This window comes from Kockiozyma suomiensis (genome assembly GCF_038497685.1).
Source record: "Kockiozyma suomiensis strain NRRL Y-17356 unplaced genomic scaffold V2V93scaffold_15, whole genome shotgun sequence".
NCBI lineage: Eukaryota > Fungi > Ascomycota > Lipomycetes > Lipomycetales > Lipomycetaceae > Kockiozyma > Kockiozyma suomiensis.
This window is the reverse complement of record NW_027117678.1, coordinates 300,997-315,623: the sequence shown is the minus strand read 5'-3', so window position 1 is coordinate 315,623 and position 14,627 is coordinate 300,997. Positions and strand designations below refer to the sequence as shown.

The 14,627-nt window shown below is 45.5% G+C and overlaps 5 protein-coding genes across 5 annotated transcripts; 3 read left to right on the top strand and 2 right to left on the bottom strand.

Moving 5' to 3' along the window:
* Nucleotides 1-48: 48 nt before the first annotated feature.
* V2V93DRAFT_375233 (glycosyl hydrolase family 61-domain-containing protein) lies at nt 49-1,886 on the top strand. The gene is given in 2 exon segments (XM_066911434.1): nt 49-1,010; nt 1,023-1,886. The coding sequence occupies 2 exon segments, from the start codon at nt 129-131 to the stop codon at nt 1,482-1,484; spliced, it is 1,344 nt and encodes a 447-aa protein (XP_066763701.1). The 5' UTR covers nt 49-128; the 3' UTR covers nt 1,485-1,886.
* On the bottom strand, nt 1,475-3,348 carry V2V93DRAFT_375229 (RNA polymerase III transcription factor IIIC subunit-domain-containing protein). The gene is made up of 4 exons (XM_066911433.1): nt 3,222-3,348; nt 2,929-3,166; nt 2,794-2,871; nt 1,475-2,736 (listed from the first exon to the last, which is right to left on the bottom strand). Exons 1-4 carry the CDS (start codon nt 3,333-3,335, stop codon nt 1,628-1,630), a joined length of 1,539 nt encoding a protein of 512 aa, XP_066763700.1. The 5' UTR covers nt 3,336-3,348; the 3' UTR covers nt 1,475-1,627.
* A 68-nt stretch (nt 3,349-3,416) lies between these two features.
* Nucleotides 3,417-6,033, top strand: V2V93DRAFT_375227 (phosphatase 2A regulatory B subunit-domain-containing protein). The gene is made up of 3 exons (XM_066911432.1): nt 3,417-3,631; nt 3,699-4,136; nt 4,192-6,033. The coding sequence occupies exons 1-3, from the start codon at nt 3,608-3,610 to the stop codon at nt 5,662-5,664; spliced, it is 1,935 nt and encodes a 644-aa protein (XP_066763699.1). The 5' UTR covers nt 3,417-3,607; the 3' UTR covers nt 5,665-6,033.
* Nucleotides 5,915-8,933, bottom strand: V2V93DRAFT_407355 (fungal-specific transcription factor domain-containing protein). The gene is made up of 2 exons (XM_066912684.1): nt 8,402-8,933; nt 5,915-8,333 (listed from the first exon to the last, which is right to left on the bottom strand). Exons 1-2 carry the CDS (start codon nt 8,899-8,901, stop codon nt 6,212-6,214), a joined length of 2,622 nt encoding a protein of 873 aa, XP_066763698.1. The 5' UTR covers nt 8,902-8,933; the 3' UTR covers nt 5,915-6,211.
* Nucleotides 8,934-9,990: 1,057 nt separating this feature from the next.
* Nucleotides 9,991-14,501, top strand: V2V93DRAFT_328396 (P-loop containing nucleoside triphosphate hydrolase protein; the record flags this gene model as incomplete). The annotated part of the gene is made up of 4 exons (XM_066907590.1): nt 9,991-10,155; nt 10,207-11,320; nt 11,373-13,880; nt 13,942-14,501. The coding sequence occupies 4 exons, from the start codon at nt 9,991-9,993 to the stop codon at nt 14,499-14,501; spliced, it is 4,347 nt and encodes a 1,448-aa protein (XP_066763697.1).
* Nucleotides 14,502-14,627: the final 126 nt, after the last annotated feature.

The window sequence follows — 14,627 nt, the reverse complement described above, 5'->3', positions numbered from 1 at the left end:
GACGCGTTTTGACGCGTTCTAGTATGCGACTATGAACCAGCCTCGTCTGATCGCCTTTTCTTATTATACCCAGCAACAGTCCGTTTCTTTCTCTTTCTTCTTGTGCCTTTTTGTCCTCGTTATTTGCGATGCTGCCTTTCCTTTTTTCATTGCTATTTGCTTCCTGCGTTGCCGCCCACGGATGGGTGCAAGACCTTCTCGTTGATGATGTTTGGTACACTGGCTCACTGCCGTACTTCGACTCGTGGCAGAAGCCGACTCCAAAGCGCATCGTCTGGTCATTTTGGGAGGACGGAAACAGACCGGTTACCGACGTCACCTCTGCTGGAGTGGCCTGCAATGCAAATGCAAAGACAGCAGCAATTACAGCAGATATCGTTGCCGGTGATCAGATCACGTTTTTCTGGACTGACTGGATCGTGGGACATAAGGGGCCTGTTATCACCTACCTTGCAAATTGCAATGGACCTTGTGAGGAACTCGACGATCCGACTACACTCTCCTACTTCAAGATTAACGAAGCCGGTTACGATGACGGTGTTTGGGCGGCGGACACTCTTCGTTTGAACAACAATTCGTGGACGGTGACGATTCCTAGCGACATTGAATCTGGCTACTATCTTATTCGCCATGAAATCATTGCCGTGCATCTCGCATACGAAGAAGGTAAAGCCGAGATTTACCCAATGTGCGCCAATCTGTACATCTCTGGTGGCGGCGACGCAAAGCCCAGTGGTGTCTCGTTTCCGGGAGCCTATAAAGAGACTGATCCGGGTCTATTTGTGAATATTTATTATCAATTTTCGTCATATGATATTCCTGGACCTACTGTGTATACTCCAGGTTCTATTGCTGCTCCTACGACGTCTGTGTCGTCTAAGAAGGTCTCACCTACCACCACCTCGTCGCCTACTACCAGGTCGACCTTGACTTCGTCTGTCAAGATAAGGACCTCTACTTCCTCGACTTCTTCCTCGACCTCTTCCTCGACCTCTTCCTCGACCTCTACTTCCTCGACCTCTTCCCCGACCTCTACTTCCTCGACCTCTTCCACTTTGCATACGTCCATTTTGCGTACGTCCACTTTGCATACGTCTACTTCGGCGCGTTCGACCTCGTCGAGCTTTTTTGCTTCTCATTCGTCGAGCTCGACCTCTTCGACTTCTATCTCATTATCTACAACGTCATCGACTGCCTCCACTCTCGCAATCACATACTCAGCAGCAACTTCCACCACTCCCTATGGCGTCTACTACGCAACAACGACCTCCATCGACGACGATTTTTACGCAGCCACAGTCACAGTCGTTGACTATGTCACCGACATAGTAACCGAAATTGTTTATGAAACCGACTTCGAAACCGTCACCGCCGTCGAAACCGTTACCGCCGTCGGGACTGTTGTTGCTGTGGAGACTGCTACCACGCTTTTCAAAAGATCAGTACCTAACGCCGGTCGTCGACGAAAGCGTGTATACTTCTAATTCCTTGATTTTTCCTGCTTTTCGTTGCATGCTTTGGGAATTATGAATTATGGCGTTTCATGAAATATATAATCTGCTTTCTGCGATAAAGACTGCTACAGAATTTTAATTATTTTTTTGCATAATAACAGAATACGCTGCCGTCATGCATCGTCATCATCGTCATCGTCGTCAAAGATTTCATACTCTCCTCCATCACCATCTGCATCTTCCTGCTGTTGTAGAATTCCCAGAAGTTCTTTCAATTTATCACCCCCACTAGCGCTGACAGCGGAAACAGACTCAAGAACCTCACGCTCTTTATTTCTTTCCGTCTCTACTTCATCTTCAACTGATACCGCTTCATCGGCACTTTCTTCTTGTAATATCCTTGCAACATCCATCTGACTTACAACTTGCCCGTTATATAATGATTTGAGCTTCAATCTAATAATACGACGTAATTTTGACATTGTAGTCGCTTTATACCACCCATCGTGTTCAGTGGGAGTTTCGCGCATCCCACCAGTAGCTACAAGATCAGCTAGTGCCGGGTCGGTTATATCACACAATTGGAAACTCCGACTGGACGGTAAATGTATACCGTCAAATATATGTTGCGGCACGTCAACATTTTCTTTGCTATCTGCCTCACTGGTATCTGCTTGCTGCTGTTGTTGCCTCTGTCGTTTGACCATAAGCATCTCCTCTTCGTCTTTCATTGTTATTCGAAAATACTCAGTCTGGTATTTTGCAAATTTTGAATCTGTACGTGGATCAGCTCCGTACTTTGTGTAAGTAGTCCGCCATGGCCCCGTTCTCCATGTATAGCTGACATAGGGTAAAATATGCTTTGCATAAGTCAACCACGTATATTTTAGTTTCTCTGGCACTTTTTCTTCCTCTAGAGCCCGCCTTGTCCATATCGGTCGCTCTTCAAAAGCATTTCTGAGTAAGTCTAGCAGTTCAGCGGTTTGCGGACTAGCAATCGAGTCTCTTATTGGCGGTAAATTATTTTCCGGATATGTGGAATCAGGAACAGGCTCACTGTCTATCCATCGCATGCGCTTCATAACAACACGCCGAGGTGCGTTACGATTGACAAGTTTCGTTGCGCCAGAGGCGTCTGTTATGGCTGTCACCGCCGGGTTTTGGCGGTACCCATAAGAAAAAGGGACCGCGACCGATGAGAAGCGAGGGGGTGGAGGCATGTCGTGATCTGTCGGTACAGCTGTGGGTGTATCGATTAGGTTGAGATTTTTGATTGAATCGTCTGGGATCTGATTAGCACAAAGTTTATTTATTATTATTGAGACGAGTACAAACGCACAGTCACCAGAAAATATAGAAGAACGGGTTTTTGCAAGAAAGGGAGAGTTTGCGGTATTATACTGAAAGTCGGAAATTTCTATAGTTCTCTGGTCAGCGATTAGGCCAAGCAGATCAAGAATGAATCTCGGCACACCTCTGAACTTGACGTGATGGTTTATCACTGCCCAAGGAGCGGCAGAATACTCTTCAGAATGAGCTGCCATGGTTCTGCGTAGATCTCCGCCATTCTCTTCAAGATGCGCGCGCTTCACGCGCACCTTAAGTACGACCGAGTGCGCTGTGGTCGTCGAGCGAGAAAAGATGGGGTGCTGGAAGTGATCATCTGGGCGTAGGCGGAGCTCGAGACGCGTCTGGCCAGCCGAGTATATTGTCTGATGAGAGATTAGCAGATGCGATACCGGTCAGAGGCAAGATAGAATCTCATACCCTGCGCACAGCAGACTGTCCACCGAGAGTTTCGAGGGCACGGTCTGAGTTATGGACGGCGGCAGGATGCTCTACGCAGGTTATACGGGGAAGAATGTCAAGATTGGAGGACATGAATATCTAATCGAAAGCAGATCACGTCTCTGATCATAAATAACTAGTTGTATACAAACAGAGGAGTTAGCTTACATTTGAGAGGGGTGTTGTAGAGCGTCTGAGGTCACCCAACAAACACGCGGTGACACGCAAGCCAGGGTGACCGCGAAGGGCGTCAACAGCACTCGAGCTCTCCAAGCACCCGCGTCTCTTGACAAACATCATCCTCCGCTCGCCATCGTCAGTGTTTCTTTTATCTGCGTCGCCTTCTCGGCTGCTCTCTACTCCCAATGAAGGGCTTCAAGCAGCGCGTCGTAAGTAGCAGCCCTTAACTCTCTGACTCCCTCTACTAAATCCAGCTAACATCTCCGTACGCTGCAGCTCTCGCGATCCCGCAGCACAACCGACTCTGAGAAGTCCGCTTCCTCGCCCGGCTCTTCGCCTGCTCGATCAACTCTGGGCTCCGGATCAACGCGATCAAAGGCGAAAGATGCCAAAGACGCATCGCCGCAGCGAACATCCGCCGCGTCCACACTGCCCGCTTCAAACAACTCATCACCGTCAGCCTCCGGCAAATCTGACTCGATCAAACCCACGACCGCTGCGAGTCCCGCTAGCACGGTATTTACCTCTTCTGCACCCGCCAAATCATCCGCTCCAACACCTTCGCTCGTGCTACAGCCTGACATCTCCTCTGGATCCGTAACCCCTCCGTTGCAGACCCAAGGCGGTATCGCAGGTACTTCTGCCGCCGCGGAAGCTTTTGGTTCTTCGCCTGCTGTGCCTGCTCCAGGAAGCCCAGGGAGCCTAGCGAATATAGTATGCTCCGATCCGTAATCCTATGCATGTGCTCGGCTGACTTTTAATTTTGCAGAACCACATCCCTCCCCCCGGCGCCACAGAAACCATGCCTGGAGACCTTGCCGCGCCGCGGCACGGCCAACAGCGCTCACCCAATTTTGATCGGCTGAAAAACGGACTACCCGATGAGCAATTGGCTACGCCGACGCGCCGACATCATTCATCTCGGCTCGAAGTCTCCGCCAAGCGTGAGCTCGAGAAACTCCCTGGGTTCCACGAGGTGGCAGTCAACTCGCGGCAAGAGCTTTTTTTTCAAAAGATCGAACAGTGTAACGTCATTTTTGACTTCAACGATCCATCATCGGACATGAAGTCAAAAGAGATCAAGCGCGTTGCTCTGCATGAGCTACTTGATTTTGTCTCAACCTCGCGGTTGACTTATACTGAACAGATGTATGCCAGCGTTGTTGATATGTTTGCGCGCAACTTGTTTCGACCGATTCCGCCGCCTGTCAATCCGGTTGGAGACATCTATGATCCTGACGAAGATGAGCCTGTACTTGAAGTCGCGTGGCCTCATATGCAGGTTGTGTACGAGTTCTTTTTGAAGTTTGTAGAGTCACCGGATTTCCAACATAGTGTAGCAAAAGCGTATATCGACCATCATTTTGTGCAGCAGTTGTTAGAACTATTCGATACTGAAGATCCGCGCGAGCGAGACTACTTAAAGACGACGCTACATCGCATATACGGCAAGTTCCTAAACTTGCGTTCGTTCATTCGAAGGTGTATCAATAATGTCTTTTTTCAATTTACATATGAGACACATCGATTTAACGGAATTGCTGAACTACTTGAGATTTTGGGCAGTATCATTAACGGATTTGCGTTGCCGCTTAAAGAAGAGCATAAAATTTTCCTCGCGCGCGTGTTGATGCCTCTGCATAAAGCAAAGAGTCTAAGTCTGTATCATCCACAGCTAGCATACTGCATTGTACAGTTTATTGAGAAAGATCCCACTCTGACCGAAGAAGTGATTCTGGGATTACTACACTACTGGCCTAAAGTTAATAGTCCAAAAGAGGTTATGTTTCTGAATGAGATTGAGGACATTTTCGAAATTCTCGAACCATCAGAATTTCTAAAAATCCAAGTGCCACTATTCCAGCAGCTTGCTAAATGCGTATCAAGTCAGCATTTTCAAGTTGCTGAGCGTGCGTTATACCTATGGAACAACGAGTATTTTGTCTCGTTAATGTCTGAGAACGTTGAAACTATCCTTCCTATTATGTTTTCTGCTTTATACCGCAATGCTCGTGGGCATTGGAATCGGACCATTCACACGATGGTCTGTAACGCTATGCGCATGTTTATGGAGCTTAATCCTTCTCTTTTTGAAGAATGTTCGGCTTTATATCGTGAGCAAGAAGACAACGCCGAGGCAAAGGAAGAGCATCGACAATTACTTTGGAAACACGTTGAAGAGAACGCGCGTGTCAATGGTGAACAGTTGCAGGAGACAATGGCTGAAACGATGGTGCAGTAGCAGATTCGATGATCTGAGAGAATGAAAAAAAAAATAAGATATGTATATGGAAAGGAAAGATCTGCGTTTTCAACTGTTTGGATGTATGTGTTGTATGCCTGTTACTTCTGATTATAATTTGACTTGTAGTAATATTTTTGCAGCATCATATTTTTTTTTTGTTTCGTTTACCTTTTCGAATTATCTTATTTTTCGTTTAACGTGTTTTCTATGTTTTTTTATATGGGTTAGTTTGCGCATTTTTTCCCTCCCCTTTTCGTTTGTTTGCGTTCGCAGAGATGTAACGAGCGTCAATGAAGGTAACAAAAGAAACTAAAAATCCTCCTGGAAGTAAATACCACAATTTGACATAGGTGTATTGAAATCAACAAACTTATATATAACGTACGCCTTCCCAAAAAAAAAAAGAAAATAAACAAAAACTAGCACCTTTAATATATATAGAAGAGCGCAACAAAAAACCAAACCGGACCAAAAAAAACAGTAATATTGCAATATATGATCCCCCTTTCTCGCTGTAGTATGGATCTACTTTTAACCTTGTCCCTCATTTTTGATCAGAGTGAGGCTGTGCACCTGACGACCATTGATAAATCCATTCATGATTAGCTTGCGTGACAGCAGCCTGCTGCTGCTGCTGATCCGTGAAATGATTGATATGTTGCTCAGGAGATGAATGAGCAGATCCGCTAGCTGACAGCGCTCGCAAGTCCCCGGATGAAATAGCAGGTGCTGAATCAGCATTATGTGGAGTCGCTGATTCGGTGCCATCGTTCTGATTCATGAACATTGAAACCCCATTCCAGTATTGTATGGCTGAAAGATTATAAAGCTCATCTTCCTCGAACGGGCCTTCTCCATCTTCTTCAGCGGGGCGTTCAGCCGGCTGTCGATCGTCTTCGCGGGTTCCGTTTCTTTCTTCCTCATCTTCTTCGTCTTCGTCTTCGTCTTCTTCGTTTTCTTCATGTTCATGCTTGACAGGCACGTCATGCTTGTTGCTTTCTGATTTTGATGATAGAGAAGGCCGCTTCTCGATTTCAAACATCGGAATCCTTCCAATTGCCAAATCCAACTTCTGCAATGCAACAGCCATCTGCTCGAATCCGCGACTAGACACACGTAAACTCCAACGATACTCATCAAGACATGCCTTGTAAAAATTTCTCTCTTCGGAGTCTAATGCTGTTGCAAATAACAATGCAGCAAATGTGCCCACAATAGCGAAGTTAGTTGCCGATGAAGCGTACCAGAAGGCTTGGATATGTTCAGGTTTAAGATTCCTCACAAAATCCATAGCAGCCTGTAGACGAACTCTAGCGGCTTGTCGTACAACTGCCACAATCTCTGCCGGGGTTGTTGGAGTAAGTGCATGAATAATCCGTCTATGGAGAGTAATTTCGGTGGCAAAATATGCTACATGTAGCGATCCATTTGAAGACAACTTACGCATTTTGGGTTGACTGTTCATGCGTAGACTATCAGGAAGAGATTGATACCAATCTTTAAGTTTTATTTGAATAGGCTTTGCTTTTTCAAGGATCTGCTCGATGTCATGTAATTCTCTCTCAGATGAAACTGTAAAGAAGGTAGAGAGTACTTCGTGTACTATATCCGACAGTGAAATCATTTCCTGAAATAATCGCCTGCCATTTTCGACCTCGGCAGATCCATCCTGATCGGACTCATCGGCAGCCGTCTCCGGGAAATCATCAGAGGTGACATTCTTGACAATCCAATTCCGCTTATCGATATGCGACGGTCGAGACTGTGTCAACGCATGCCACTTATCTTGAAGCCAAACAGCCCAAGCCAGTCGTCTCCGCAGTCCGCGTTCCCATTTAGGTACACGCCATTTTTCGCACTCTAACCCAAGACCAAGTTCCTCGGCGAGTGCGACAACGTGCGAGCACAAAGGCCAATCTGACGAGCTGTCTTGTCGTCGTTGTAGTAAAAGCAGACCAGCTTGCACTGTTGAGATTTTAGGAAGCATTATAACATCTGAAAAAGTTTTATGAGCAATCTGAGCAAGGCGGTCAGCATCCGGCTTGGGAAGTTGAGCAAGCTCAGGATCGTAGGACCACCAGTTGAGAGCCAGACAATAAACAGCAGCAAGAAGAGGCGGGGACAATTCACGGTGAGTCCGTGAGTATTTTTCCAGAAATACTTTTTTGTGCAGAATTGGGAATGACGGGTGTACGATTCGAAAATATAGATCGAGAAGAGCTTGTCCATGCGGAGCAACGATGCGTTCGATATCATCAACCGAACGCATAATCTCTTTATTGATTTCGACATTTGACCGATCATAGTCTAGTCTAAATACGGCATCCGGTGCGACTCTTCGCAACAGCGCTCCAGACGAAAGCTCAGCTTCATCACGACGGTCGAAGGGCAGGTGGGCAAGGAAGCCATAGTCTAAAACAGAGGATGTGCCCACATAAGTTGAGCCACGAGGGTTTAGCCCCAGAGTTTTTTTTAGAAGTGAGTGACCTCTAAAAGTAGAATAATCATTAATTGGGAGGGTGTCGCGGATAGCGGGTCTGCTGTCAAATGTGGTAGATGATAATAAAGAATTTTCGCTCGCATTTATCGACGGCGCACCAGAAGTTGGCGGTTTCGTAGACGATACATCAAAAGAGGATCCGGCTGATGGGGGAGATCGGTCGATCCTATTAAATAGAATGAGCATGTAGAAGAATTAAAGGGAAAAAAGCTTGACGCAGACAGATCAGCATACCGAGCAATTTTGGTGGGCGCTCCCAAAGCAGACGAGTCTTGGATCGTGTCACGTTTACGCCTGGGTTTAGGACCTTCGACAAAGGTACAGTTCTGTTTGCGAAAACGGCAAAGAACGCAGGAATCATCATTTGGGGGAATGAAGCAGCGAGATTTTCGTTTACGACAGGAATCGCAGGGTCGAGCTTTTTGCCCGGTGTGGAGTGACAGAAGAGCTGCGGGGTGCTGTTGTTGCTGTTGCTGCTGTTGCTGCTGTTGCTGTTGAGGAAAAGCAGGCTGATTGGAAACGACAGGTCTCGAGGGATAAAAGACCATGGCGGGCTGCTTTGATGCGGGGATCTGGAACTGATGTTGCTGTTGCATCGGCATCTGAGTCATCGCCGACCCCATAAACGGTTGCTGCTGTGGCAACGATGAGTGCTGCTGGCCCATGCCTTGCTGCATGTTGGCTGGTGTCGGAGGAGAGCCATTCCAGACCGAGCCGGAGGGGGTAGGCGACATAGCGGCAAGGGCAGCTGGAGATCAGGGCTCACGTCGATGGAGAAGCGCGCTCGCGACTCGGTTGGCGCTTTCACAAGATGATTCTGTCTAGGGTTAGGGGCGGATGCAGGATTGTGGGCAGGGGTTAACGCCTATTAAGTCAGTAAGCTTACAAAATAGACAACTATTTTCAGATCTTTTATGAATATATTTATGGTATAATAATAACGAGCTTGGGCATTGATCCTAGACTATGCCGTTATTGTCTTGACTTTGTTCTAGCCTGCTTTAGCCTGTTTCAGCTCATGATTTCTCCATATCTCCGCACTCTCCATCAATAGTCCTATCAAGTTAGACTCTAATAATTCTTACTCAAAGTCAGATCTAATAAATGAACTCCTGTTGCCTCGTAACTGTGCGGCTATGACTGACATAAGCCACTTTTGACTGTCCGTCTCTGCTCGAGGTTACGAGCCCTGATAACCGCAGACTAGCTGGACTCGCCTAATCTGTACAAAACCCTTATAAATGTAAAGTTTCTCTAGGCGAACTCTGTTAAATATTAGCTGATTCTAGCATGCGCTTCTCCGGTCTCGGCCGCGAAGTTGACTCTCAATTGCTTGTCCTTCTCTTATTCAGGCTTGAAGCACCGGCGTGTGCCGTATCTATAATGCTTTTACCATGTACTCTCGACTCGTGTGTCGCGAACCTTTCTGGATCGAGGCGGATGTCTCCGTCTGCGCTAGTCGCACGTGCGTTTAATTATCTTGTGCTATCTCTATACTACCTTTAATTACTTTTGGCTGATTTTGTATATTATTCTTTAGATACCTGCACGTTTATTATCCGCTTCTGACAGTCTTTATCTCATTATCTCTTGTGCTTCCATTGTACTATTCAGAACGCAGATTGAATGCTCCAGACGGGCACGTAGCGTTAACATCTGATGATGTTCTTCTAGCCGATAGGCAGCCGGCACAGTATGCTCGCAATGGCGTAAATACTGGTAACCTATCTATACATAGAAGCCATTCTATTAAATCACACGAGAACAATGACCTTGCGGTTGACGATGACTTTTTGCATCGTGATCACATGCCGCCTGGAGCCATGGATACGATTCCCATGCACGACCGCGGCAGACGTGAAAGGGAAACAGTTGAGCGTGCTTCTATGAGCATATTGATAGTGCTTCATATTGTGGGTGCGATATTGTCGGCAACTCTATCAGATGGCGATCTGGCCACGACTTCTTTTGTCTCTATTATATTTTGGGTATGTACTTTGGGAACTATTTAAATCGCGTTAGTCTAATATTCTGCCTAGGCATACGTCTTGATGATTTCTTTTCATAGAAACTCTAATATTTCATACGAATACTCATTCCGTGTAGCAGCTAATCTTGCATATTGCTACGTATTGCGGTGTATCATTGCTCTTCTTGACTTTCGATCTGTCCTTATTTCTTCAAACTCCACTCTACGTATCGTTATAACTATCGCCGAGGTCCTCTTTAGTATAGGTTTGGTTTCGGTGGCACTGCTTTCACCCCTGGGTACTTTTCCGGCTTATGTTCAAGTTCATCGAGGGCTTATGTTCAGTCCTCCGCGATACGCTTCTCTGATTTCGATATTCACGTTCTCGTTCATTAATCCAATGATCAGCTTAGGATATCAGCGGCCTCTAATAATGATTGATGTCTGGGATATGGCTAAGGACTGGCGGGCGTCATATCTTTCTGAGCATTTTCGCCCTCTAAGGCGGAGAATGTCGTTTGTTAGAGCGGTGCTGGTATATCACCGTAGTCGCATTCTATGGAGTACTCTGCACGCAGTCACACAAGCGCCATTTGTAATTGTACCAACTATCTTAGTTAAGCATATTCTAGAGTATCTTGAGCAGCCTGAAAAGAGTCCCCGACATATTGCCTGGTCATATGTTGTCTTGCTGTTTGCTTCCGCTTTTGTTGGTCCTTGCTTAAAGTCTTTGGCAATCAGAGGTTTTAGAAAGATCAGTACAAAGACGCGGTCGATCATGATCACCGAAATTTATGCAAAGGCTTTGAAACGAAGAATAACTCAGGATGACAATTATCAATATAAATCTTCTCCTGATGTTGAGACTACAACATCCAGAATGAAAATGGGCACTATTATCAATTTGATGGCTATTGATGCGAATGAGATCGCGTTGGCAATCACGGACTTTACCGACTTAATTAGTTGTCTAATAGTTTTTCTATTGTCTATATTGCTAGTTTTTCAGTTTCTAGGTCCAAGTGCTTTTGCTGGAGTCTTCACTATGGCTGTACTGGTACCGGCCAACTATATTTTGTCAGTAGCCGTGGCTAAAAACCGTCTTCGATTGATGAAGCTTGCAGATGAAAGAGCACAAAAGACAAATGAGATTCTGCAAAGTTTCAAGCTGATTAAATATTTTGGTAAGTCTTCTTGCTCTTCTTGTCTTGAGTAAATCTAACAGATACTCAACAGCGTGGGAATCTATTTTTGGCGACGCGGTGATGCAGATTAGGACAAGAGAACTTCAGGAACTTGTTCGTCGGTTTTATCTATATACTTTTGGGGCAATCAGCTGGTTTGGTGCTCCGCTTCTATTAACCGTCGTAACTTTTGGGGCATATACTTTAATTGCTGGCCATGAACTTAAGGCCTCAGTCGCATTCAGCTCTCTGTCTTTGATTAATGTTGTCAGAACACCTATTGAACGATTAGGAAATTCAATTACAGATCTGATGAACGCAAAGGTATCCTTGGATCGTATGCAAGCCTTTATGGAAGAAGAGCCAACGGAAAAATATCATGTATTGTCACAGCCACGAGGTCCAGACTCTCCATTTATTGGATTTAAATGCGCATCTTTTAGATGGGGTTCATCCTCAGATAGTACTAAACTCAGTCTACAGAACTTGTCGATTGAGTTTCCTATTGGGAAACTATCGGTCATAATTGGTCCTACCGGGGTTGGAAAATCGTCGTTACTGATGGCATTACTGGGTGAAATGTCACTCGTTCAAGGTAATGTTTTTCTTCCTGGCAATCCGGCTTTAGGTGAGGCTTACATCGATCCAACTACTGGGTACACCGATACCGTTGCTTACTGCTCGCAAAGACCCTGGCTTATAAACAGCACTATTCGGAATAATATTCTGTTTGGGTCTAAGTTTGATGAGGCTAGATACCGTCGAGTGATATCGGCCTGCTGTCTTTTGACCGTCTTTCAGAGTCTCGAACAGGGTGATTTGACGACTGTAGGTGACAAAGGAATAACTCTATCTGGTGGCCAAAAGCAGAGAATTGCGTTAGCTCGGGCCGTCTATTCGTCAGCTAAGCACTTACTTATTGATGGATGTCTTGAAGCGATTGATGCGCATTCGTCACGATCAATCTTCAATAATTGCTTAATGGGTCCGTTGATGTTTGCGCGCACTTGCATTCTGGTTTCGCATAACTTTGCATTAACGGTACCTAGTGCGACTCTAGTTGTTGCACTGCGTGATGGGAGCGTTGAATTTCAAGGAACACCACAGGATGCTGTCTATCACGGAGTGTTAGGTTCGGATCATCATGGGATTCAACAGAGTATATCTACGCGAAGTACGACGCCCTTTGAGCAAAATTGCGGTGACGAGGTCGAAGACTGTCCGGCGCCTAACCATAACCAGTTTACTGTGCGTAAAGATTCGGATATGCCACTGAGTATCGAGTCGCGCAAAGTAGGCAATGTGGGATGGCTGACTTATGTTAGATATTTTAAATACATGGGTACGTCTTTATATTGGGCACTGTTAATCGGGGCATTCATACTGCAGCAAGCAGGTGATTTTATGCATAATTGGTGGATTCGTCGATGGTCACAAGGTGCTGTTGAAGTGAGTACGGCCAAGCAAGGGACGGGATACTATCTCTGCGTATATATTTCAATATCTGTGATATATTTACTCATTTCAGGAGCGCGAAATGCGCTGGCATTTTATGGCAGTTTGACGGCTTCAAAGAGTGTATTTCCTGATTTACTTTCATCCGTTATGCATGCCAAGCCTAGGTTTTTCCACACCACGCCAATCGGAGTGATTATCAATCGGTTTAGCAAAGATATGGAGACTATCGATTTAATCTTAATGACGAGTCTGATATCGATGGCCCACTCTATCACTTCAATCTCCATTATTTTGTCAGTTATCACTGTAATTCTGCCGAGATTTTTGTTTATAATTGGATTTATTGGTGCTATATTCTTCCTCATCAATAATTACTTTACACGCACGTCTGTGGAGCTCAGGCGTATGCGACTTGTCACAAGAAGTCCGCTTTATCAGCATTTTGCAGAGACATTATCTGGTCTCGCAACTATCAGGGCGTATGGTCATGAATCTCGCTTTATGTTTGAGAATATGGAAAAATTAGACGTGCATACGCGACCGTATAACGCGATGTGGGCATGTGATCGCTGGATGAAATTTCGCTGCGATGTGCTTGGTGGGCTGATTACTGCTTTGGCGGCGGGTTTTATTATATGGCGCAGCGGAACTATTGATGCTGGGTTGGCTGGATTGTGTATGACATATGCCACTAGTTTCACTGGTGAAGTGAGCTACTTGTTAGCGGTGAATGCGACGAATGAAATGAATATGAATTCAGTCGAGAGAGTTGAGGAGTTTCTTGAATTAGAACAGGAAAATACTTTGAGCGATACTCCCAGTATATCACAAGACTGGCCGAGAAAGGGAGGCATCCGAGTGCAAAACTTGTCGTTGAGGTATGCGCCTAATTTGCCGAAAGTGATCAATCGGATAAGCTTCAAAGTAGACCCCGGTTGGAAAGTTGGTATAGTTGGTCGGACTGGAGCAGGCAAATCCACTCTTGCGCAGGCATTTTTTCGATTCCTGGAAGCTGATGAGGGCAGTATTATGATTGATGGAGTCGATATTAAAACTATTGGGTTAAAGGATCTACGTGAGGCTTTGACTATAATTCCACAAGGTAAGATGGGTTTAATTTAAAAAGGCCTCTGTTATATTAAAGCTCACTAGTCACTCGTTAGATCCCATATTGTTTTCCGGTACTATTCGCTTTAACCTTGATCCGTGCAATCAGTATACAGACGCCGAGATCGAAGCAACGCTTCGTAGGTTCAACATGATTGATCTCTCCGAAGTCGAACCGTCGTCTTCTACTAGTCTGCCGAATGAAACCCAAGGAATCCGCACATTCGAAAATCTCGACTTTGTGGTTGCCGAATCCGGCAGTAATCTTTCACAGGGACAGAGACATTTGTTGTGCCTTGCGCGATCTCTATTGAAGCAACCAAAGATCATGTTTTTTGACGAGGCCACTGCTGCAATTGATCACGACATGGATGCGCTATTGCAGAAGACTATTCGGAAAGAATTTAAGCAGACTACGATATTGACAATCGCGCATAGACTTCGGAGCGTGATTGATTACGATAGGATACTTGTGCTAGACGCCGGCGAGATTTTAGAGTTTGATTCGCCGTTGACACTGATTAGAAAAGAGGCGGGTGTATTCAGGGGAATGTGCGAGAGTAGTGGTGCCTTCGAACTGCTTGAGCAGCTGGCCGAAAGGAGCCAGCAGTTATAATAGGTCTGTGTGATAGGGTTTTTAGGGTTTTTGGATGACGTTTCATGATGATCAAATATAGAAAAATGCATGATTGATAAAAGCTCATAAAGAATGGTTTAGATTCGAGTGTTCTTTTTTTGTCTA